The 26,373-nt window shown below is 36.1% G+C and overlaps 1 protein-coding gene across 1 annotated transcript in view; it reads right to left on the bottom strand.

The window, feature by feature from the left end:
- Positions 1-21,031, bottom strand: part of ca6 (carbonic anhydrase VI) — a 37,217-nt gene extending 16,186 nt beyond the window's left edge. The window contains exons 1-9 of the mRNA XM_036988953.1: positions 20,814-21,031; positions 19,610-19,789; positions 18,727-18,875; positions 15,968-16,063; positions 11,241-11,307; positions 9,496-9,653; positions 8,496-8,622; positions 7,324-7,407; positions 7,207-7,239 (exon numbers count right to left, since the gene is read on the bottom strand). Of these exons, the coding sequence (XP_036844848.1) occupies positions 7,207-7,239; positions 7,324-7,407; positions 8,496-8,622; positions 9,496-9,653; positions 11,241-11,307; positions 15,968-16,063; positions 18,727-18,875; positions 19,610-19,789; positions 20,814-20,898 (979 nt within the window). The 5' untranslated portion in view covers positions 20,899-21,031. The remainder of the gene's footprint in view (positions 1-7,206; positions 7,240-7,323; positions 7,408-8,495; positions 8,623-9,495; positions 9,654-11,240; positions 11,308-15,967; positions 16,064-18,726; positions 18,876-19,609; positions 19,790-20,813) is intronic.
- Positions 21,032-26,373: the final 5,342 nt, after the last annotated feature.

Genomic DNA, 26,373 nt, shown 5'->3' with positions numbered 1-26,373 from the left:
TGTAACTACTATTGTATTTACTAGTGTGACTACTATTGTATTTACTAGTGTGACTACTATTGTATTTACTAGTGTGACTACTAGTGTTACTACTATTGTAACTACTAGTGTAACTACTATTGTAACTACTATTGTATTTACTAGTGTGACTACTAGTGTAACTACTAGTGTGACTACTATTGTAACTACTAGTGTGACTCCTAGTGTAACTACTAGTGTGACTACTATTGTAACTACTAGTGTAACTACTATTGTAACTACTATTGTAACTACTATTGTATTTACTATTGTAACTACTATTGTATTTACTAGTGTGACTACTATTGTATTTACTATTGTAACTACTAGTGTGACTACTATTGTAACTGCTATTGTAACTGCTATTGTAACTACTATTGTAACTACTATTGTAACTACTATTGTATTTACTAGTGTGACTACTATTGTATTTACTAGTGTGACTACTATTGTATTTACTATTGTAACTACTAGTGTGACTACTATTGTAACTACTATTGTAACTACTATTGTATTTACTAGTGTGACTACTATTGTATTTACTAGTGTGACTACTATTGTATTTACTATTGTAACTACTAGTGTGACTACTATTGTAACTACTATTGTAACTACTATTGTATTTACTAGTGTGACTACTATTGTATTTACTAGTGTGACTACTATTTAATTTACTATTGTAACTACTAGTGTGACTACTATTGTAACTACTATTGTATTTACTATTGTAACTACTATTGTAACTACTATTGTATTTACTAGTGTAACTACTATTGTATTTACTAGTGTAACTACTATTGTATTTACTATTGTAACTACTAGTGTGACTACTATTGTAACTACTATTGTATTTACTAGTGTAACTACTATTGTATTTACTAGTGTAAACTATTGTATTTACTAGTGTAACTACTATTGTATTTACTAGTGTAACTACTATTGTAACTACTATTGTAACTACTATTGTATTTACTAGTGTAACTACTATTGTATTTACTAGTGTAACTACTATTGTATTTACTAGTGTAACTACTATTGTATTTACTAGTGTAACTACTATTGTAACTACTATTGTATTTACTAGTGTAACTACTATTGTATTTACTAGTGTAACTACTATTGTATTTACTAGTGTAACTACTATTGTAACTACTATTGTATTTACTAGTGTGACTACTATTGTATTTACTAGTGTGACTACTATTGTAACTACTATTGTATTTACTAGTGTAACTACTAGTGTAACTACTAGTGTAACTACTAGTGTAACTACTATTGTATTTACTAGTGTGACTACTAGTGTGACTACTATTGTAACTACTAGTGTAACTACTATTGTATTTACTAGTGTAACTACTATTGTAACTACTATTGTAACTACTATTGTATTTACTAGTGTGACTACTAGTGTAACTACTATTGTAACTACTATTGTAACTACTAGTGTGACTACTATTGTATTTACTAGTGTAACTACTATTGTATTTACTAGTGTGACTACTATTGTAACTACTATTGTATTTACTAGTGTGACTACTAGTGTAACTACTATTGTAACTACTAGTGTAACTACTATTGTAACTACTATTGTAACTACTATTGTATTTACTAGTGTGACTACTAGTGTAACTACTATTGTAACTACTATTGTAACTACTATTGTAACTACTAGTGTGACTACTAGTGTAACTACTATTGTAACTACTATTGTATTTACTATTGTAACTACTATTGTATTTACTAGTGCGACTACTAGTGTAACTACTATTGTAACTACTAGTTTGACTACTATTGTATTTACTAGTGTGACTACTATTGTAACTACTATTGTAACTACTATTGTAACTACTATTGTAACTACTATTGTAACTACTATTGTAACTACTATTGTAACTACTAGTGTGACTACTAGTGTGACTACTATTGTAACTACTATTGTAACTACTAGTGTGACTACTAGTGTGACTACTAGTGTAACTACTATTGTATTTAGTATTGTAACTACTAGTGTGACTACTATTGTAACTACTATTGTAACTGCTATTGTAACTACTTTTGTAACTACTATTGTAACTACTATTGTATTTACTAGTGTGACTACTATTGTACTTACTAGTGTGACTACTATTGTATTTACTATTGTAACTACTAGTGTGACTACTATTGTAACTACTATTGTAACTACTATTGTATTTACTAGTGTGACTACTATTGTATTTACTATTGTAACTACTAGTGTGACTACTATTGTAACTACTATTGTAACTACTATTGTATTTACTAGTGTGACTACTATTGTATTTACTAGTGTGACTACTATTTAATTTACTATTGTAACTACTAGTGTGACTACTATTGTAACTACTATTGTATTTACTATTGTAACTACTATTGTATTTACTAGTGTAACTACTATTGTATTTACTATTGTAACTACTAGTGTGACTACTATTGTAACTACTATTGTATTTACTAGTGTAACTACTATTGTATTTACTAGTGTAACTACTATTGTATTTACTAGTTTAACTACTATTGTATTTACTAGTGTAACTACTATTGTAACTACTATTGTAACTACTATTGTATTTACTAGTGTAACTACTATTGTATTTACTAGTGTAACTACTATTGTATTTACTAGTGTAACTACTATTGTATTTACTAGTGTAACTACTATTGTAACTACTATTGTACTTACTAGTGTAACTACTATTGTATTTACTCGTGTAACTACTATTGTATTTACTAGTGTAACTACTATTGTAACTACTATTGTATTTACTAGTGTGACTACTATTGTATTTACTAGTGTGACTACTATTGTAACTACTATTGTATTTACTAGTGTAACTACTAGTGTAACTACTAGTGTAACTACTAGTGTAACTACTATTGTATTTACTAGTGTGACTACTAGTGTGACTACTATTGTAACTACTAGTGTAACTACTATTGTATTTACTAGTGTAACTACTATTGTAACTACTATTGTAACTACTAGTGTGACTACTAGTGTGACTACTATTGTAACTACTATTGTAACTACTATTGTAACTACTATTGTAACTACTAGTGTGACTACTAGTGTGACTACTATTGTAACTACTATTGTAACTACTATTGTAACTACTAGTGTGACTACTATTGTAACTACTATTGTAACTACTAGTGTAACTACTATTGTAACTACTATTGTATTTACTAGTGTAACTACTAGTGTAACTACTAGTGTAACTACTATTGTAACTACTATTGTATTTACTAGTGTAACTACTATTGTAAATACTATTGTATTTACTAGTGTGACTACTAGTGTAACTACTATTGTAACTACTATTGTAACTACTATTGTAACTACTAGTGTGACTACTAGTGTAACTACTATTGTAACTACTATTGTAACTACTAGTGTGACTACTATTGTATTTACTAGTGTGACTACTATTGTAACTACTATTGTAACTACTATTGTAACTACTAGTGTGACTACTATTGTATTTACTAGTGTGACTACTATTGTAACTACTATTGTAACTACTATTGTAACTACTATTGTAACTACTAGTGTGACTACTAGTGTAACTACTATTGTAACTACTATTGTATTTACTATTGTAACTACTATTGTAACTACTATTGTAACTACTATTGTATTTACTAGTGTGACTACTAGTGTAACTACTAGTGTAACTACTATTGTAACTACTATTGTAACTACTATTGTAACTACTATTGTAACTACTAGTGTAACTACTATTGTAACTACTATTGTAACTACTATTGTAACTACTAGTGTAACTACTATTGTAACTACTATTGTATTTACTAGTGTGACTACTAGTGTAACTACTATTTTAACTACTATTGTAACTACTATTGTATTTACTAGTGTGACTACTAGTGTGACTACTATTGTAACTACTAGTGTGACTACTATTGTAACTACTATTGTAACTACTATTGTATTTACTAGTGTAACTACTATTGTATTTACTATTGTAACTACTAGTGTAACTACTATTGTAACTACTATTGTATTTACTAGTGTGACTACTATTGTAACTACTAGTGTGACTACTATTGTATTTACTAGTGTGACTACTATTGTAACTACTAGTGTGACTACTATTGTAACTACTATTGTATTTACTAGTGTAACTACTATTGTATTTACTAGTGTAACTACTATTGTATTTACTAGTGTAACTACTATTGTATTTACTAGTGTAACTACTATTGTAACTACTATTGTAACTACTATTGTATTTACTAGTGTAACTACTATTGTATTTACTAGTGTAACTACTATTGTAACTACTATTGTACTTACTAGTGTAACTACTATTTTATTTACTAGTGTAACTACTATTGTATTTACTAGTGTAACTACTATTGTAACTACTATTGTATTTACTAGTGTGACTACTATTGTATTTACTAGTGTGACTACTATTGTAACTACTATTGTATTTACTAGTGTAACTACTAGTGTAACTACTAGTGTAACTACTAGTGTAACTACTATTGTATTTACTAGTGTGACTACTAGTGTGACTACTATTGTAACTACTAGTGTAACTACTATTGTATTTACTAGTGTAACTACTATTGTAACTACTATTGTAACTACTAGTGTGACTACTAGTGTGACTACTATTGTAACTACTATTGTAACTACTATTGTAACTACTAGTGTGACTACTATTGTAACTACTATTGTAACTACTAGTGTAACTACTATTGTAACTACTATTGTATTTACTAGTGTAACTACTAGTGTAACTACTATTGTATTTACTATTGTAACTACTAGTGTAACTACTATTGTAACTACTATTGTATTTACTAGTGTGACTACTATTGTAACTACTAGTGTGACTACTATTGTATTTACTAGTGTGACTACTATTGTAACTACTAGTGTGACTACTATTGTAACTACTATTGTATTTACTAGTGTAACTACTATTGTATTTACTAGTGTAACTACTATTGTATTTACTAGTGTAACTACTATTGTAACTACTATTGTAACTACTATTGTATTTACTAGTGTAACTACTATTGTATTTACTAGTGTAACTACTATTGTAACTACTATTGTACTTACTAGTGTAACTACTATTTTATTTACTAGTGTAACTACTATTGTATTTACTAGTGTAACTACTATTGTAACTACTATTGTATTTACTAGTGTGACTACTATTGTATTTACTAGTGTGACTACTATTGTAACTACTATTGTATTTACTAGTGTAACTACTAGTGTAACTACTAGTGTAACTACTAGTGTAACTACTATTGTATTTACTAGTGTGACTACTAGTGTGACTACTATTGTAACTACTAGTGTAACTACTATTGTATTTACTAGTGTAACTACTATTGTAACTACTATTGTAACTACTAGTGTGACTACTAGTGTGACTACTATTGTAACTACTATTGTAACTACTATTGTAACTACTAGTGTGACTACTATTGTAACTACTATTGTAACTACTAGTGTAACTACTATTGTAACTACTATTGTATTTACTAGTGTAACTACTAGTGTAACTACTAGTGTAACTACTATTGTATTTACTAGTGTAACTACTATTGTAACTACTATTGTATTTACTAGTGTGACTACTAGTGTAACTACTATTGTAACTACTATTGTAACTACTATTGTAACTACTAGTGTGACTACTAGTGTAACTACTATTGTAACTACTATTGTAACTACTAGTGTGACTACTATTGTATTTACTAGTGTGACTACTATTGTAACTACTATTGTAACTACTAGTGTGACTACTATTGTATTTACTAGTGTGACTACTATTGTAACTACTATTGTAACTACTATTGTAACTACTATTGTAACTACTATTGTAACTACTAGTGTGACTACTAGTGTAACTACTATTGTATTTACTATTGTAACTACTATTGTAACTACTATTGTATTTACTAGTGTGACTACTAGTGTAACTACTAGTGTAACTACTATTGTAACTACTATTGTAACTACTATTGTAACTACTAGTGTAACTACTAGTGTAACTACTATTGTAACTACTATTGTAACTACTAGTGTAACTACTATTGTAACTACTATTGTAACTACTATTGTATTTACTAGTGTGACTACTAGTGTAACTACTATTTTAACTACTATTGTAACTACTATTGTATTTACTAGTGTGACTACTAGTGTGACTACTATTGTAACTACTAGTGTGACTACTATTGTAACTACTATTGTAACTACTATTGTATTTACTAGTGTAACTACTATTGTATTTACTATTGTAACTACTAGTGTAACTACTATTGTAACTACTATTGTATTTACTAGTGTGACTACTATTGTAACTACTAGTGTGACTACTATTGTATTTACTAGTGTGACTACTATTGTAACTACTAGTGTAACTACTATTGTAACTACTATTGTATTTACTAGTGTGACTACTATTGTAACTACTATTGTAACTACTATTGTAACTACTATTGTAACTACTATTGTGACTACTAGTGTGACTGCTATTGTAACCAATTTTCCTTTTTTTTGGCACTGAGCAAATTTCAGGTCTGCTGAGCGCAAACTTTAATGTTGTGAAAATGATGTGCAACATCCAGCAAGCGTTTACTGTGTGAACCATGAGGCTGTACTCGCTTTAAGTTACAGTTTCAGACAGTGGTCAAGTTGGCTACCGTGGCTATTTGATCCTAATTTAGTCCTACCAGAGTAGCCTACCATCAAAACAATAGAGAAAATGAACCCCCCTAATATTTTAACATGGAAATAGCTGTTCTGTCACTGATTGGTGAAGTAGTCTAATAAGCTAAATGTAAAATACTGTTGATTTAACAGGTTTAAAAAATAAAAATAAACAGAAAGGAACGCAATAAACCAGTACTTTTTGGGGGGTTTGAACCAGTTCAGAACTTTATTTTGTTGGTCGGAACAGTGGAGTGAAACTATAAAAATAGTGTTTCTGTTCAGAACAAAACGATTGGAAAATAATGTTGGTTCCAACCCCTGATTGCAATAACATTGTGATAACATTGTAATAACATTGTAATAACATTGTGATAACATTGTGATAACACATTGGTGTTATTACACATAATATAGAAGAGCAACCTCGTAGAGTACGGTGTACTCCAATACCTAACTACAGTACTCACCTTGTTTGGAAGGCCTTGCATCCCCAATTTCACCTACATTAACAAAAACACAGAGTCAGTTCACATAAACCTTCACTCATTGTTATACTTTTAAATGTCAATAAAGATATATCTCACTTGAATGTATGTGTTTTCCAAGAGAAGTAATCAGACCCTCGATCTTCAGAAGCTTTGATTCGATTTCATCTTGGCGACAGAACGCTGAGTGGAGAAAGAGAGAGAAAGAGAGAGAGAGAGAGTGAGAGAGAGACAGAGAGAGAAAGAAAGAGAGGGAGAGGGAAAGAAAGAGATATAGAGAGAAAGAGAGAGAAAGAGAGAGTGAGAGAGAGGGTGAGAGAGGGAGAGAGGGAAAGAAAGAGAGATAAAGAGAGAAAGAGAGAGTGAGAGAGTGAAAGAGAGTGAAAGAGGGAAAGAGAGAAAGAAAGAGATAGGGAGAGAGGGAAAGAAAGAGAGATAGAGAGAGGGGAAGCGAGAGGGGGGAGAGACGGATATAGAGAGAAAGAGGAAGTGAACATGGTCAGGGAAAGGCCTTGAGGCTGATTCCTCTCAGATGGGTTCCATATGTAGAGCATCATAAATCATCTTAAAACATACTGTGAGATGAGCATCATCTTAGAAATCCACTATATTAAAGACAGATGTTGAGCATCAATATGAGATATATCTTATCTGTATCTATTTGCCTGTTAAGTTGATTCATTCCTTAACATTGATCTCAGTCATTTCATGTCCCAAGGGAAAACAGAAAGATCGTAAGAAGAGCAAAGGCACAATTACTGTCTGGCAACACAAGACTATCCATTCCCTAACACACACACACACACACCAGGGCCCGTATACAGACGTAGGATCTCAATTTGATCACTCTTTTGTTGCTGAGAATGTTCCTGCTAAGGAGGAAATTCAAACTCGTAGTGTATTAAAGTATTTTTAAAGACTTCTAAAGTTTGTAATTTCCCATTTGAAATTTCAGACAAGGTTTTCCCTCACAAAAAAATGTATCAAACCCTATAAAAAATGTTCATTAATTAAAATAATCAACATAATAATTAACGTATCCTGTTGCTGCAGGATAATTTTCCTGTTGTAGAAAACTGGCTCAAATTAAGATCCTACATCTGTAGATACAGTGCTACCTTTTTCAAACGGAGGCTACAGCCATATTAGGACAACAAATTGATCCATTCCCTATCATATACAGCAGGACCTATATCTACATAGATACATAATCATATTTTCCTGTTTAGTTTATCTTTTTAATTCCCTAAGAGTAGGTTCTGTCCACGTACTGCCTTTCCCTAGGCGAGGCAGGAAGGAGGACTCGACCACGCGATCGTTGAGCGGCTGGGCCATGCGGTAATCATTCCACAAAGTCTTATTGTCCATGTCCATCAGAGTACTTTCCAACTTTCTGATCTGGATGTGGGGGGAGGAGAGGAAAGGAAAGAGAGTTTATGAATCAATTAATTAAATAATGAATCAATTAATCAATTAATTCAATAATGAATCAATGACTCAATTAATTCAATAATGAATCAACGAATCAATTAATTCAATAATGAATCAATGACTCAATTAATTCAATAATGAATCAATGACTCAATTAATTCAATAATGAATCAATGACTCAATTAATTCAATAATGAATCAATGAGTCAATTAATTCAATAATGAATCAATGAGTCAATTAATTCAATAATGAAACAATTAATCAATTAATTCAATAATGACTCAATGACTCAATTAATTAAATAATGAATCAATGAATCAATCAATAAAAGGATGAATGAATAAACGGATGAATCAGTAAATCTTTCACAGGGCTGTTTCATCTGCTTTTTAGGGAGGCTAGGAGCAGAGTTCACGTCCATTGTTGAAAAATGTAAAGGTTTAATTTACACATCAGCAGTTTTGTGAGACAGCAGGGAGAGCAATCAATGAACTAACCAATCAAGTAAACAATAAATCAATCAATCACAGGGCTGTTTGATCTCCTTTTCATTCACGGCTATAGGTACAAATTTCAACAACAAAAAAGTTGAGTAAAATTTCTAAGAAAATTGATGTGGAGAATTGAAAAGTTAATTTTACAAATCAGATGGTTTGTGAGAGAGAGAGAGCAGGGTTGCCTGGTTGTGAGAGAGGGTGATGGGTATAGTACCTGGTTGTGAGAGAGGGTGATGGGTATAGTACCTGGTTGTGAGAGAGGGTGATGGGTAAAGTACCTGGTTGTGAGAGAGGGTGATGGGTATAGTACCTGGTTGTGAGAGAGGATGATGGGTATAGTACCTGGTTGTGAGAGAGGGTGATGGGTGTGTCGAACACTGTCCACAGGATGCTCTCGTAACAGGGAGGGGTGGTAAGAGAGCCTTGGTACCTGAAGAAATGGTTCAGGTTCTCAGGAAGCATGGAACGGACGTTGAGGGTGGATATGTTCATGGACTGGCCTGTACAACAACAATATGTTCATGGACTGGCCTGTACAACAACAATATGTTCATGGACTGGCCTGTACAACAACAATATGTTCATGGACTGGCCTGTACAACATCAGGTGAAAACAGAAACTGAGCACCAGTAATACTGTTATTATTGTAGATAGATTCAGTAATAAATACTGTTATTAATGTAGATATTCAGTAATACTGATATTAATGTAGATAGATTCAGTAATAAATACTGTTATTAATGTAGATATTCAGTAATACTGATATTAATGTAGATAGATTCAGTAATACTGTTATTAATGTAGATAGATTCAGTAATACTGTTGTTATTGTAGATAGATTCAGTAATACTGATATTAATGTAGATATTCAGTAATACTGATATTAATGTAGATAGATTCAGTAATACTGTTGTTAATGTAGATAGATTCAGTAATACTGATGTTAATGTAGATATTCAGTAATACTGATATTAATGTAGATAGATTCAGTAATACTGATATTAATGTAGATATTCAGTAATACTGATATTAATGTAGATAGATTCAGTAATACTGATATTAATGTAGATAGATTCAGTAATACTGATGTTAATGTAGATATTCAGTAATACTGATATTAATGTAGATAGATTCAGTAATACTGATATTAATGTAGATAGATTCAGTAATACTGATATTAATGTAGATAGATTCAGTAATACTGTTATTCATGTAGATAGATTCAGTAATACTGATGTTAATGTAGATAGATTCAGTAATACTGATGTTAATGTAGATATTCAGTAATACTGATGTTAATGTAGATAGATTCAGTAATACTGTTGTTATTGTAGATAGATTCAGTAATACTGATGTTAATGTAGATAGATTCAGTAATACTGATGTTAATGTAGATAGATTCAGTAATACTGTTGTTAATGTAGATAGATTCAGTAATACTGTTATTGTTGTAAATAGATTCAGTAATACTGATGTTAATGTAGATAGATTCAGTAATACTGATATTATTGTAGATAGATTCAGTAATACTGATGTTAATGTAGATAGATTCAGTAATACTGATATTATTGTAGATATATTCAGTAATACTGATATTAATGTAGATAGATTCAGTAATACTGATGTTAATGTAGATAGATTCAGTAATACTGTTATTGTTGTAAATAGATTCAGTAATACTGATATTAATGTGGATAGATTCAGCAATACTGCTATTATTGTAGATAGATTCAGTAATACTGATATTATTGTAGATAGATCCAGTAATACTGTTGTTAATGTAGATAGATTCAGTAATACTGTTATTGTTGTAAATAGATTCAGTAATACTGATATTAATGTAGATAGATTCAGTAATACTGTTATTGTTGTAAATAGATTCAGTAATACTGATATTAATGTGGATAGATTCAGCAATACTGCTATTATTGTAGATAGATTCAGTAATACTGATATTATTGTAGATAGATTCAGTAATACTGATATTAATGTAGATAGATTCAGTAATACTGATATTAATGTAGATAGATTCAGTAATACTGATATTAATGTAGATAGATTCAGTAATACCCCAAAGAAAACCCACCTGCGTACTTGACTTTTCCCAGGTTGCTGATGAAATCGCTGTAGTAGGTGTTCTCAAAATGTCCGTCCTGTAACGGACAAAAACACAATCAAACCTACGAACAGGTAAGTGATGGATTCTGCATTCCTAGGCTACATGGTCTCCTTGCCAAAATGAGGCAAAAACAACCACACTGGCTAAAAGAAGAAACCCGGCCTGACTGCAACTAGACAACAACGAGAGAATGAGTTAGTTTGTTGATGAAATCGCCGGTAGTAGGTGTTCTCAAAAATGTCCATCAAACTAACTGGCTAAATAAATAAATAAATAATAAATAAAATGTCAAATAAAATGTTTGTTTTTTTGTCACGTGCTTCGTAAACAACAGGTGTAGATTAACAGTGAAATGCTTAGTGACGGGCCCTTCCCACCAATGAGGAGAGAGGAAAAATAAGAAAGAGTAGAAGATTTTTTAAAATAATAACATGAAGAAAAAATAGGAAATTAATTACACAAGGATAAATACACAATGAGAAATGATAACTTGGCTATATACAATAAATACACAATGAGAAATGATAACATGGCTATATACAATAAATACACAATGAGAAATGATAACTTGGCTATCTACAATAAATACACAATGAGAAATGATAACTTGGCTATATACAATAAATACACAATGAGAAATGATAACATGGCTATATACAATAAATACACAATGAGAAATGATAACTTGGCTATCTACAATAAATACACAATGAGAAATGATAACTTGGCTATCTACAATAAATACACAATGAGAAATGATAACTTGGCTATATGCAATAAATACACAATGAGAAATTATAACTTGCTATCTACAATAAATACACAATGAGAAATGATAACTTGGCTATCTACAATAAATACACAATGAGAAATGATAACTTGGCTATATACAATAAATACACAATGAGAAATGATAACTTGGCTATATACAATAAATACACAATGAGAAATGATAACTTGCTATCTACAATAAATACACAATGAGAAATGATAACTTGGCTATCTACAATAAATACACAAAGAGAAATGATAACTTGGCTATCTACAATAAATACACAATGAGAAATGATAACTTGGCTATATACAATAAATACACAATGAGAAATGATAACTTGGCTATATGCAATAAATACACAATGAGAAATGATAACTTGGCTATCTACAATAAATACACAATGAGAAATGATAACTTGGCTATATACAATAAATACACAATGAGAAATGATAACTTGGCTATATGCAATAAATACACAATGAGAAATGATAACTTGCTAACTACAATAAATACACAATGAGAAATGATAACTTGGCTATCTACAATAAATACACAATGAGAAATGATAACTTGGCTATATACAATAAATACACAATGAGAAATTATAACTTGCTATCTACAATAAATACACAATGAGAAATGATAACTTGGCTATCTACAATAAATACACAATGAGAAATGATAACTTGGCTATATACAATAAATACACAATGAGAAATGATAACTTGGCTATATGCAATAAATACAAAATGAGAAATGATAACTTGGCTATCTACAATAAATACACAATGAGAAATGATAACTTGGCTATATACAATAAATACACAATGAGAAATGATAACTTGGCTATATGCAATAAATACACAATGAGAAATGATAACTTGCTATCTACAATAAATACACAATGAGAAATGATAACTTGGCTATCTACAATAAATACACAATGAGAAATGATAACTTGGCTATCTACAATAAATACACAATGAGAAATGATAACTTGGCTATATACAATAAATACACAATGAGAAATGATAACTTGGCTATATGCAATAAATACACAATGAGAAATGATAACTTGGCTATATACAATAAATACACAATGAGAAATTATAACTTGGCTATATACAATAAATACACAATGAGAAATGATAACTTGGCTATATACAATAAATACACAATGAGAAATGATAACTTGGCTATATACACGGGATACCAGTACTCGAGTCCATGTGCAGGGATAGGAGGTCATTGAGGTAGATATGTACATATAGCTAGGGATGAAGTGACTAGGTAACAGGATATATAATAAACAGTAGCAGTGTATGTGAGTCAACTATTTAGCAGTCTTATAGATTGTGGGTCAAAGCTGTTTTAGGGTCCTGTTGGTTCCAGTCTTGGTGCATCATTACCGGTTGCCATGCGGTAGCAGAGAGAACAGCCTATGACTTGGGTAGCCGGAGTCTTTGACCATTTTTAAGGCCTTCCTCTGACACCGCCTGGTATAGAGGTCCTGGATGGTAGGGAGCTCTGTACCACTGACGTACCGGGCCATACGTACTACCCTCTGTAGCGCCTTGCTGTCGGATGCCAAGCAGTTGTCATACCAAGCGGTGATGCAACCAGTCAAGATGCTCTCAGTGGTGCAGCTGTATAACTTTTTTGAAGATCAGAGGGCCCATGCCAAATTGTTTCAGCCTGCTGAGGGGGAAGAGGCATTGTCATGCCCTCTTCATGCCTGTGTTGGTCTGTGGACCACGATAGTTCCTCAGTAATCTGGTCACCGAGGAACTTGAAGTTCTCGACCTGCTCCACAACAGCCCTGTAGATGTGGATGAGGGTGTACTCAGCCCTCCATTTTCTGTAGTCCACGATCAGCTCTTCTGTCTTGCTGACGTTGAGGGATAGATTGTTATCCTGGCACCACACTGCCAGGTCTCTGACTTCCTCCCTGTAGGCTGCCTCATTCTTGTCGGTGATCAGGCAAAACCCTGTCATGCTGTCTGCAAACTTAATGATGGTGTTGTGTGTGGCCACGCATTCATTATGGAAGAACAGAACTGGCAAAACAACCACACATTGGCTGAAACAGAAACAGGCTGGCAACATGACTACAGGAGAGATAAACAGACTGGCAACATGTCTACAGGAGAGATAAACAGACTGGCAACATGACTACAGGAGAGATAAACAGACTGGCAACATGACTACAGGAGAGATAAACAGACTGGCAACATGACTACAGGAGAGATAAACAGACTGGCAACATGACTACTGGAGAGATAGACTGGCAACATGACTACAGGAGAGATAGACTGGCAACATGACTACAGGAGAGATAAACAGACTGGCAACATGACTACAGGAGAGATAAACAGACTGGCTCATGACTACAGGAGAGATAAACAGACTGGCAACATGACTACAGGAGAGATACACAGACTGGCAACATGACTACAGGAGAGATAGACTGGCAACATAACTACAGTAGAGATAAACAGACTGGCAACATGACTACAGGAGAGATAGACTGGCAACATGACTACAGTAGAGATAAACAGACTGGCAACATGACTACAGGAGAGATAAACAGACTGGCTCATGACGACAGGAGAGATAAACAGACTGGCAACATGACTACAGTAGAGATAAACAGACTGGCAACATGACTACAGGAGAGATAGACTGGCAACATGACTACAGTAGAGATAAACAGACTGGCAACATGACTACAGGAGAGATAAACAGACTGGCAACATGACTACAGTAGAGATAAACAGACTGGCAACATGACGACAGGAGAGATAAACAGACTGGCAACATGACTACAGGAGAGATAAACAGACTGGCAACATGACTACAGGAGAGATAAACAGACTGGCAACATGACTACAGGAGAGATAAACAGACTGGCAACATGACTACAGGAGAGATAAACAGACTGGCAACATGACGACAGGAGAGATAAACAGACTGGCAACATGACGACAGCGGGTGAGAACCTAGAGGTGATAGACATGTCCAGCTGTGTTTCATCACTGTGTGTGAGACTGTAACAATGACAGTTGGCTGTGGAGCAATAGGCACAACAGCAGTGGCTGGGGTCGGGCTGGTCTAGCGGATTACTGCTGCTTGCAGCACATATTTCCTACTTGTCAGTACACTCTCATGTTTGTCTGTTCACATTCCATGTATCTCTCATCACCTCTCTTTAACGTCTAAATGAAAAACAAAAAAATATGAAATATACTCGCCTAAAAAAATTTTTTTTTTTAAATAAAAAGGCATAAAGGAGAGCTAGGGGTGGGAGAAAACTCCAGCTGTATGTGTGACTAGAACATTGTCTCAGTAAGCAGGACTACCAGTACTAGGGCAATAGAACACCGGCACACACACACCCGCTACACAGCTGCAGCCCATTAGGTAGCTGGGGAGGATGCCTGTGCCCTGTGGCAGCGTTGCCTAAGCGATGACCTCTAACCCACAGCAAAGTGTTGGAACTGACTGGCTAGCTGGCTGGCTGCCTGACTGGCTGAATTAATGGCTAACTGACTGGCTGACTGGCTGATTGATGGTTTGACTGGCTGACTGGTTGGCTGGCTGAATGAATGACTGGGTGACTGGCTGGCTGGCTGCCACTTGTTCCTATCTCTAGAAGCCAACTTTCCCTCAGTGGGCCAAACAGCACGCAATCGCCCAATCAATGGGCCCATTAACTGTGCAGGCAGGATGTCCGATACTATTATACTATCAAATGTTATGAGAGGGGGCACCGGGCCAGGAGGCACCGGGCCAGGAGGCACCGGGCCAGTTACCCACAAAGCTGTTCTATGTGTCATCTGTTCCGAGTTCATATACTGGAATTCACAAGAAGAACGTAAAATAAGAACAGGAAGATGAACAACCTGTCTTCAGATCTCACCTCGTAGAAGAAGGCTAGAACTGCCAGTCCGTCAGGCTTGTCGCTGGCCTCTTGAAAGCTCTTGTACTTATCAGAGTTATAATGGACAACATGGAGCTGCAAACACAGAGGACAAATTGTAAGTTGAAAGTTGCTCCAGTTGTCAAACACCAGGTTGGAAGTAATTTAATTTGTAAACATCCATATGTACAGCGACTCAAACTAATCTGTACTTTATCCAATCAACAACTCAAGAAGATCCACTTGTCATTGTTAGAGGGTGAGAAAGCAGCGTAAGACCGGCAACATTGGATAACTTTAGTACAGGCCCCAAGAGGATAACTTTAGTACAGGCCCTATGTTCCTCTGGGAACCAAGAGGATAACTTTAGTACAGGCCCTATGTTCCTCCGGGAACCAAGAGGATAACTTTAGTACAGGCCCTATGTTCCTCCGGGAACCAAGAGGATAACTTTAGTACAGGCCCTATGATCCTCCTGGAACAAAGAGGATAACTTTAGGACAGGCCCTATGTTCCCCCGGGAACCAAGAGGATAACTTTAGTACAGGCCCTATGTTCCCCCGGGAACCAAGAGGATAACTTTAGTACAGGTCCTATGTTCCTCCGGGAACCAAGAGGATAACTTTAGTACAGGCCCTATGTTCCCCCGGGAACCAAGAGGATAACTTTAGTACAGGTCCTATGTTCCTCCGGGAACCAAGAGGATAACTTTGGTACATAACCTATGTTCCTCCGGGAACCAAGAGGATAACTTTAGTACAGGCCCTATGTTCCTCCGGGAACCAAGAGGATAACTTTGGTACATAACCTATGTTCCTCCGGGAACCAAGAGGATAACTTTAGTACAGGCCCTATGTTCCTCCGGGAACCAAGAGGATAAATTTAGTACATAACCTATGTTCCTCCAGGAACCAAGAGGATTATGTAAATAATCCATACAACAGTCATCCATACAAATAGTCCAGCAGAATATATATTATAGTATATATTACTAGCATATATCTATCTATCAATATATATATCCAGTACCAGTCAAAAGTTTGGACACACCGACTCATTCAACTGGTTTTCTTTATTTTACTATTTTCTACATTGTAGAATAATATTGAAGACATCAAAACGATTAAATTAAACATATGGAATCATGTAGCAACCAAAAAAGTGTTAAACAAATCTAAATATATTTTAGATTTTAGATTCTTCAATGTAGCCACCCTTTGCCTTGATGACAGCTTTGCAAACTCTTGGCATTCTCTCAATCAGCTTCACCTGGAATGCTTTTCCAACAGTCTTGAAGGAGTTCCCACGTATGCTGAGCACTTGTTGGCTGCTTTTCTTTCACTCGGCGGTCCAACTCATCCCAAACCATCTCAATTAGGTTGAGGTCGGGTGATTGTGGAGGCCAGGTCATCTGATGCAGTACTCCAGCACAGATTTTCACCAGTCTAATGTCCATTGCTCGAGTTTCTTGGCCCAAGCAAGTCTCTTCTTCTTGTTGGGGTCATTTAGTAGTGGTTTCTTTGCAGAAATTCGACCACAAAGGCCTGACTCACGCAGTCTCCTCTGAACAGTTGATGTTGAGATGTGTCTGTTACTTGAACTCTGTGAAGTATTTATTTGGGCTGCAATCTGAGGTGCAGTTAACTCTAATGAACTTATCCTCTGCAGCAGAGGTAACTCTGGGTCTTCTTTTCCTGTGGCGGTCCTCATGAGAACCAGTTTCATCATAGTGCTTGATGATTTTTGCGACTGCACTTGAAGAAACTTTCAAAGTTCTTAAAATTTTCCGAATTGACTGTCTGAAAATAATGATGGACTGTCATTTCTCTTTGCTTATTTGAGCTGTTCTTGCCATAATATGGACTTGGTCTTTACCAAATTGAGCTATCTTTTGTATACCAACCCTACCTTGTCACAACACAACTGATTGGCTCAAACACATTAAGAAGTACATCAATTCCAAAAATTAACTTTTAAGAAGGCACACCTGTTAATTGAAATGCATTCCAGTTGACTACCTCATGAAGCTGGTTGAGAGAATGCCAAGAGTGTGCAAAGGTGTCATCAAGGAAAATGGTGGCTACTTTGAAGAATCTAAAATATATTTGTATTTGTTGAATTGTTTTGGGGTTACTACATGATTCCATATGTGTTATTTCATAGTTTTGATGTCTTCACTGTTATTGTACAATGTAGAAAATAATAAAAAATAAAGAAAAGCCTTTGAATGAGTAGGTTTGTCTAAACTTTTGACTGGTACTGTATGCGTATATAAATATATATTGAACATTTGCACTGCTGGACTGTTTCATGGATAATAAAATGTAGTATTGACATTCTTCAGAAACTGAAAGTGGGATGTGTTGTTTCGGGGTAGTGCAGCTGGTTCAGCCTACAATATTTGCACAGCAATTCAGCTCCCAGCTGCGAATGACCTTGAACATCAATATCAAATAAATCATATTTGAATATTGTGCTAGACTTGTGACCGTTGTATGGCTATAATGGCAATACACTGTTGAGTTAGAGGTAGCCTGGTCTCAGAACTGTTTGTGCTATCAGGTCAACTCTTTTTGACGTTGCCATGACGAGGAGTGGCAATGAGTGTCATGATGGTACAAAGGCTGCTGTTAAGACCTTAGTTCCACTATGGTCAAGTCAAGCCCACCTCTATTTTCTCTGCTGTTTTAAATGGTTCAGAAACAGATTATTATTTTTTCTTGGGGGGGGGGGTTAATGTATCTGTAACACTTGCATACCTCTGCCATGTATCTGATGCCATCCAGGGTGTGCTCTGCCCCGCTCTCCTCCAGGTCCCAGCCGCCCCAGTGGAGGTGCATCTGGACGGCCGTGTAGCCCCCGGGGAGACCCTTGGTAATCACCATGCTGGGAGGGAGGACGATTTCAACTGCCCACAACACAACAAGACATTTTAATATTTACAATAATATTAAAATATATGCCATTTAACTAATTAATTAATAAATATATGCCATTTAATTAATTAACAAATAAATATATGCCATTTAATGAATTCATTAATAAATATATGCCATTTAATGAATTCATTAATAAATATATGCCATTTAATGAATTAATTAATAAATATATGCCATTTCATTAATTAATTAATTAATAAAGATATGCCATTTAATTAAGTAATGTATTTATAAATATATGCCATTTAATTAATTAATAAATATATTCAATTTAATTAATTAATTAATTAATTAATAAAGATATGGCATTTAATTAAGTAATTATTTATAAATATATGCTATTTAATTAATTAATTAATAGATATATACCATTTAATTAATTAATTAATTAATATATACCATTTAATTAATGAATTAATAAATATATTCCATTTAACAGATGCTTTTATCCAAGTCCCCATTGAGATTAGGCTAAAGGGACCAATACTAACTCATTTAGATACCATGTTTAAGATGTTATTGTTGAAAAAATATGTTTCAATGGTATTGAATGTTCATTGTTCATTCACTATAACAAAACAGTAAAGACTAAAACTGTTAAAACGTTCACAGGGAATATGAAGTTGGTTTAATTGTACATTATTTCCGGGTGGTTTTTGTTTTGGGGGGGGGGGGGGTACACCATCCCACACGACTTTTTTACCTGAGTGTCCGTTGTTTTTCATGAGGAAGTTACCCTTCTGAGCATCATATCCAGTGAGCTCGAGCTGCAGCATGCGGGGGTTGTGACGCACGCTCCTCCGCTGGATGTCGATCGGGGACTGTCTGCGGCCGCCACACGCAGGATACTCCTCCGCCCAGTGCACCTGGTCCAGGGCCCCTTCTGGAGAAGGAGAAACAGAACAGATGGATGGATGATAACGACGACGATGAACAATACAACAATGTGAACTTGGCCCAATGTCTAAAAACTGGCTACCCCAAGCCTCCCAACTATAGTCCCGAGTAGACATTCCCACAGAGGCCAGTTTGTTCACGCAGAGGAGAGAAGGAACCAACGGAACACTACTGTATAAAGTTCCTCTGTTTCTCCCTCTACCTTCACAGCACCTTGATGTAACCACAAAACCTCTAAAGCCAAATGTCTGAGTGATGGTTTGTAAGAGAGGTCTGTCACGAACCAAATGGCTGTTTGAAAGGGCTCAGACATTACACACTGTGATAACGAACACAAATGGCTGTTTGAAAGGGCTCAGACATTACACACTATGATAACGAACACAAATGATATATCGTTCCTAGCTGTAATCATATACGTCTACAGTCTACACTGGGGATCAAATCATCATGCCACCTGTTTGTCATCGTGAGCGGTAGATCTATATGATTTAAACAGCAATTATAAACTGGGTGGTTCCAGCCCTGAGTGTTGATTGGTTGACAGCTGTGGTATATGAGACAGTAAACCACCGGTATGACAAAACATTTATTTTTACCGCTTTAATTACGTTGGTAACCAGTTTATAATAGCAATAAGGCACCCCGGGGGTCTGTGATATATGGCCAATATACCACGGCTAAGGTCTGTGTCCAGGCACTCCGCGTTGCGTCTTGCCTAAGGACAGCCCTTAGCCGTGGTATATTGACCATATACTACACACATTGCAAACTTTCATCAGTTTTATCATGTCTAAAACTACAACTATTTATATTCCTCCTTTTTTTCCAGATTTAAAATATCCTAGAGTTAATCATCTCTACAAATAAGACATAATAATAATAAATTGAAATATCTGAGAATGAGTTCAAGACTTTGTGTTTTTTTTCTGGGGGGTTTGGAGTCCCCCCCAAAAAACTAAAACACAATGGATAACGAAAAGGAAATTGGTCATCAATTAATCCCATACCTGTATATGTCCAATGTATTCCATCTATCCCAGCAGAGGCAAAGCTCACCGACATGAAATGAACTAAAAGACTGAAGTACTCCATTTCAATGGAAATCCTCTTGACACACACATACACACGTCCCTCACTTCTCTCTGTCTCTCTCCCTCTCCCTCTCCCTTTCTCTCTCTCTCTCTGTGTCTCTCTCCCTCTCCCTCTCCCTCTCTCTCTCTCTTTCTCTCTGTCCAACTGCAACTGAAAGGAGGTATTGAAACTTCTGTGAAACCAACGCCCCAGGCTAACTGCTCCCCGCTGCTCACCACAGTGTTACACAAGAGCACCAACCTCTGGTTGACTATTGATTACTTGAGCTTTAACCAAAATGTTTTACAAAACGAAATAGTAACAGCACACTTCCCCAATTGTGACTCATTGTATACAAATATTGACGTAGGCTCATGGATCTTTTTGCTTGGGAGGCATGAGAGTTCTGTGGAATGAAATGTCATGAAATGCTCTTTACTTTTTAGTTTTGAATGTTTGTTGCTCCCTCGTTGTCCAGTTGTTTATTCTTGATGTAAATTGTACTTAATGTAAATAATATTGTTTCTTTTAAACTGAGGATTAATTTGGATGCGTCACGACCATCATGATCAAGGGAATGTGGTCCAAGCACATCTGGTTCTTGTTAACGTTTGTTCATAATCTAAACAGACCCGTTCCATTTATTTAGCTTATATTATTGATTAAAAGTGTTGAGATAATACTGTAGACACATTTTACATTGATATAATTACTTTTATTGTTGTGGTTATAATGGTAATTGTGTCAAGATGTGGGCTTATAGGGAAAAGAGGTGGCCATGGAACTATTAACACTAACAGTCAAAAAAAAAAAAAAAAACATTTATATTGATCTCTAATCATTTCAGACATTTTTGAATATGTAATAAATTCACCTTGAATTTGTAGACACAATTATGAAATATTTGACAGGTGCTTCACCAAGTATTTTGAGAGGCAAACTTGCCCTTTGACGATAATAATGTATTAGAAAATATTGAAAATATAGAAAATATTGTTCAATTTCCCTTTTTTTTTTTCACTGCCTGGCTTAGCGATGAGGAAAGCCAAGCCTGCTATCATCAATTCCACAGAAACATCCTGCAAGTACAGTCATGTTGTCATCTGTCACTATAATGTGTGCCAGAGGGGATGTTACCCTGTCAGAGAGTGGATGAGTCCATAAATGGCACCCTATTTCCTACTTAGTGCACTACTTTTGACCAGAACTCATAGCAATGTAGTGCACTATATAGGGAATAGGTTGGCATTTGAGACAGAGCAATGAGTCTCATCTAACAGATGTTTCATGCATTACACCCATCAGCACATTAGAACAACCTTCAGACGGGTCTGAATACAGAGAGAGTGGGCTAACAGGTATAATTTGCTGGGAGCACCACCTGTTACAACATGCTCCTGACCAGGCCCTACTGCCTCAAAGAAAATCAAATAACCACAAGCCTCCTCTGTGTGTGTGTGTGTGTGTGCACGCGTGCGTGCGTATGTGTGTGTGTGTGTGTGTGCGTGTGTATGTGTGAGTGTATGTGTGAGTGTATGTGTGAGTGTATGTGTGAGTGTATGTGTATGTGTGTGTGTGTGTGTGTGTGTGTGTGTGTGTGTGTATGTGTGCGTGTGCGTGTGTGTATGTGTGCGTGTGCGTGTGTGTGTGTGCGTGTGTGTGTGTATGTCTGTGTGTGTGTGTGCATATGTGTGTGTGTATGTGTGTGTGTGTGTGTGTGTGCGTGTGTGTGTGTGTGTGTGTGTGTGTGTACTTTTTTTCTTTACTTCCTCTTGTCATCCCTCATGGGTATTTACGTTCACACTCTTTATACATTATACAGTGCATTCAGAAAGTATTCAGACCCCTTGACTTTTGACTAATTTTGTTAAGCTACAGCCTTATTCTAAAATGTATTAAATCGTCCGTCCCCTCTCATCAATCTACACACAATACCACATAATGACAAAGCAAAAAACAGTTTTTTAGAAAGGTTTGAAAAAAAAATAAAAAATTAAATACTGAAATATCACATTTACATTGACCCTTTCCTCAGTACTTTGTAGAACTAGCTTTGGCAGCGATTACAGCATTGAGTCTTCTTGGGTATGACGCTACAAGCTTGGCACACCTGTATTTGGGGAGTTTCTCCCATTCTTCTCTGCAGATCCTCTCAAGCTCTGTCAGGTTGGATGGGGAGTGTCGCTGCACAGCTATTTTCAGGTCTCTCCAGAGATGTTAGATCGGGTTCAAGTCCAGGCTCTGGCTGGGCCACTCAAGGACATACTGAGACGTGTCCCAAAGCCACTCCTGTGTTGTCTTGGCTGTGTTTTTAGGGTCGTTGTCCTGTTGGAAGGTGAACCTTCGCCCCAGTCTGAGGTCCTGAGTGCTCTGGAGCAGGTTTTCATCAAGGATCTCTCTGTACTTCGCTCTGTTCATCTTTCTCTCGATCCTGACTCGTCTCCTAGTCCCTGCCGTTGAAAAACATCCCCACAGCATGATGCTGCCACCACCATGCTTTTACCATAGGGATGGTGCCAGGTTTCCTCCAGATGTGACACTTGGTATTCAAGCCAAAGAGTTCAAACTTAGTTTCATCAGACCAGAGAATATTGTTTCTCATGGTCTGAGAGTCCTTTAGGTGCCTTTTGGTAAACTCCAAGGCCCTTCTCCCCCAATTGCTCAGTTTGGCCAGGCGGTCAGCTCTAGGAAGAGTCTTGGTCGTTCCAAACCCCTTCCATTTAAGAATGATGGAGGCCACTGTGTTCTTGGGGACCTTCAATGCTGCAGATATTTTTTGGTATCCTTCCCCAGATCTGTGCCTCGACACAACTCTGTCTCGGAGCTCTATGGACAATTACTTTGACCTTATTGCTTGGTTTCTTCTCTGACATGTTGGACCTTATATAGACAGGTGTGTGCCTTTCCAAATCATGTCCAATCAACTGAATTCACCACAGGTGGACTCCAATCAAGTTGTAGAAACATCTCAAGGTCTCGAGTCTCATCGCAAAGGGTCTGAACACTTAATAAACTTGCAAACATTTCTAGCAATCTGTTTTCACTTTGTCATTATGGGGAATTGTGTGTAGATTGATGAGGGAAAGGAATTATTGAATCCATTTTAGAATAAGGCTGTAACGTAACAAAATGTGGAAAAGGGGACGGGGTCTGAATACTTTCCGAGTGCACTTTATATACAAAAGTATGTGGACACCCATTCAAGTGAGTGGATTTGGCTATTTCAGCCACACCCGTTGCTGACAGGTGTATAAAATCGAGAACAGAGCCATGCAATCTCCATTGGCAAATATTGGCAGTAGAATCGCCTTACTGAAGAGCTCAGTGACTTTCAATGTGGCACCGTCATAGGATGCCACCTTTCCAACAAGTCAGTTCATCAACTTTCTGCCCTTCTAGAGCTGCCCAAGGAAGTGGTACACCACACAAACTCACAGAACGGGACTGCCGAGTGCTGAAGCACATGAAAATCATCTGTCTTCGGTTGCAACATTCACTACTGAGTTCCAAACTGCCTCTGGAAGCAACTTCAGCACAAGAACTGTTCGTCAGGAGCATCATGAAATGGGTTTCCATGACCGAGCAGCCCGCACACAATGCCTAAGATCACCATGCGCAAGGCCAAGCGTTGCCAGCAGTGGTGTGAAGCTCTCCACCATTGGACTCTGGAGCAGTGGAAACGTGTTCTCTGCAGTGATGAATCACACTTCACCATTTGGCTGAAATAGCTGAATCCACTCATTTAAAGGCGTGTCCACACACTTCTAAAGTTTGTAATTTCTACTTTGACATTTCAGACTTCATTTTCCCTTAAGAAAAATGTATCAACCCCTACAAAAATGGCCAAAAATGTTATAATCCATGTAACAATTTACATTTCCTGTTGCTGCAGGATTATTTTCATGCTGTGGCAAACTGGCTCAAATTAAGATCCTACATCTGTAGATGATTCTCAGTTTGCTGTTGAATTCACCAATCGTTGGTTAAATGGTGTGAAATTGTGACGGAACCTACAGAATAATATTGTAGTCACACGGAATTCAGTCCTGGTCACGTTCTTTAACCAACAACAAGGCAAAACATAGCTATTATGGATTAGGATCATAATGCACCACCCGATGTCACAGGAAGGCCCCAGAAAAAGATCATCAAGGACATCAACCACCCGAGCCACTGCCTGTTCACACTGCTACCATCCAGAAGGCGAGGTCATTACAGGTGCATCAAAGCTGGGACCGAGAGACTGAAAAAACAGCTCCTATCTCAAGGCCATCAGACTGCTAAACAGCCGTCACTAACTCAGAGAAGCTGCTTGCCTAGATGGAGACCACTTTAATAAATGGATCACTAGTCACTTTAAACAATGCCACTCTAAATAATGTCACTTTAATAATGTTTACATATCTAACATTACTCATATCACATGTATACACTGTATTTCATACCATCTATTGCACCTTGCCTAATGCCTCTAGGCCATCGCTCATCCATATACACTTGAAGTCGGAAGTTTACATACACCTCAGGTTGGAGTCATTAAAACTCGTTTTTCAACCACTCCACAAATTTCTTGTTAACTAACAAACTATAGTTTTGGAAAGTCGGTTAGGACATCTACTTTGTGCACGACACAAGCAATTTTTCCAACATTTGTTTACAGACAGATTATTTCACTTATGATTCAGTGTATCACAATTCCAGTGGGTCAGAAGTTTACATACACTAAGTTGACTGTGCCTTTAAACAGCTTGGAAAATTCCATAAAATTATGTCATGGCTTGAGAAGCTTCTGATAGGCTAATTGGAGGTGTACCTGTGGATGTATTTCAAGGCCTACCTTCAAACTCAGTGCCTCTTTGCTTGACATCATGGGAAAATCAAAAGAATTCAGCCAAGACCTCAGAATTGTTTTTATAGACCTCCACAAGTCTTATTCATCCTTGGGAGAAATTTCCAAACGCCTGAAGGTACCACGTTCATCTGTACAAACAATAGTACGCAAGTATAAACATCATGGGACCACGCAGCCATCATACCGCTCAGTAAAGAGATGTGTTCTGTCTCCTAGAGATTAACGTACTTTGGTGCAAAAAGTGCAAATCAATCCCAGAACAACAGCAAAGGAGCTTGTGAAGATGCTGGAGGAAACTGGTACAAAAGTATCTATATCCACATTAAAACGAGTCCGATATCGACATAACCTGAAAGGCCACTCAGTAAGGAAGAGGCCACCGCTCCAAAACCGCCATAAAAAAGCCAGACTATGGTTTGCAACTGCACATGGGAACAAAGATCGTACTTTTGGGAGAAATTCCATCGTTATGTTTGGAGGAAAAAGGGGAAGGCTTGCAATCTGAAGAACACCATCCCAACTGTGAAGCACGGGGGTGGCAGCATCATGTTGTGGGGGTGCTTTGCTGCAGGAGGGACTGGTGTACTTCACAAAATAGATTACATCATGAGGAGGGAGAATGATGTGGATATATTGAAGCAAAA

The sequence above is a fragment of the Oncorhynchus mykiss genome, chromosome 9 (genome assembly GCF_013265735.2).
Source record: "Oncorhynchus mykiss isolate Arlee chromosome 9, USDA_OmykA_1.1, whole genome shotgun sequence".
In the NCBI taxonomy this organism is placed as follows: domain Eukaryota; kingdom Metazoa; phylum Chordata; class Actinopteri; order Salmoniformes; family Salmonidae; genus Oncorhynchus; species Oncorhynchus mykiss.
This window is presented reverse-complemented; position numbering and strand designations above follow the sequence as displayed.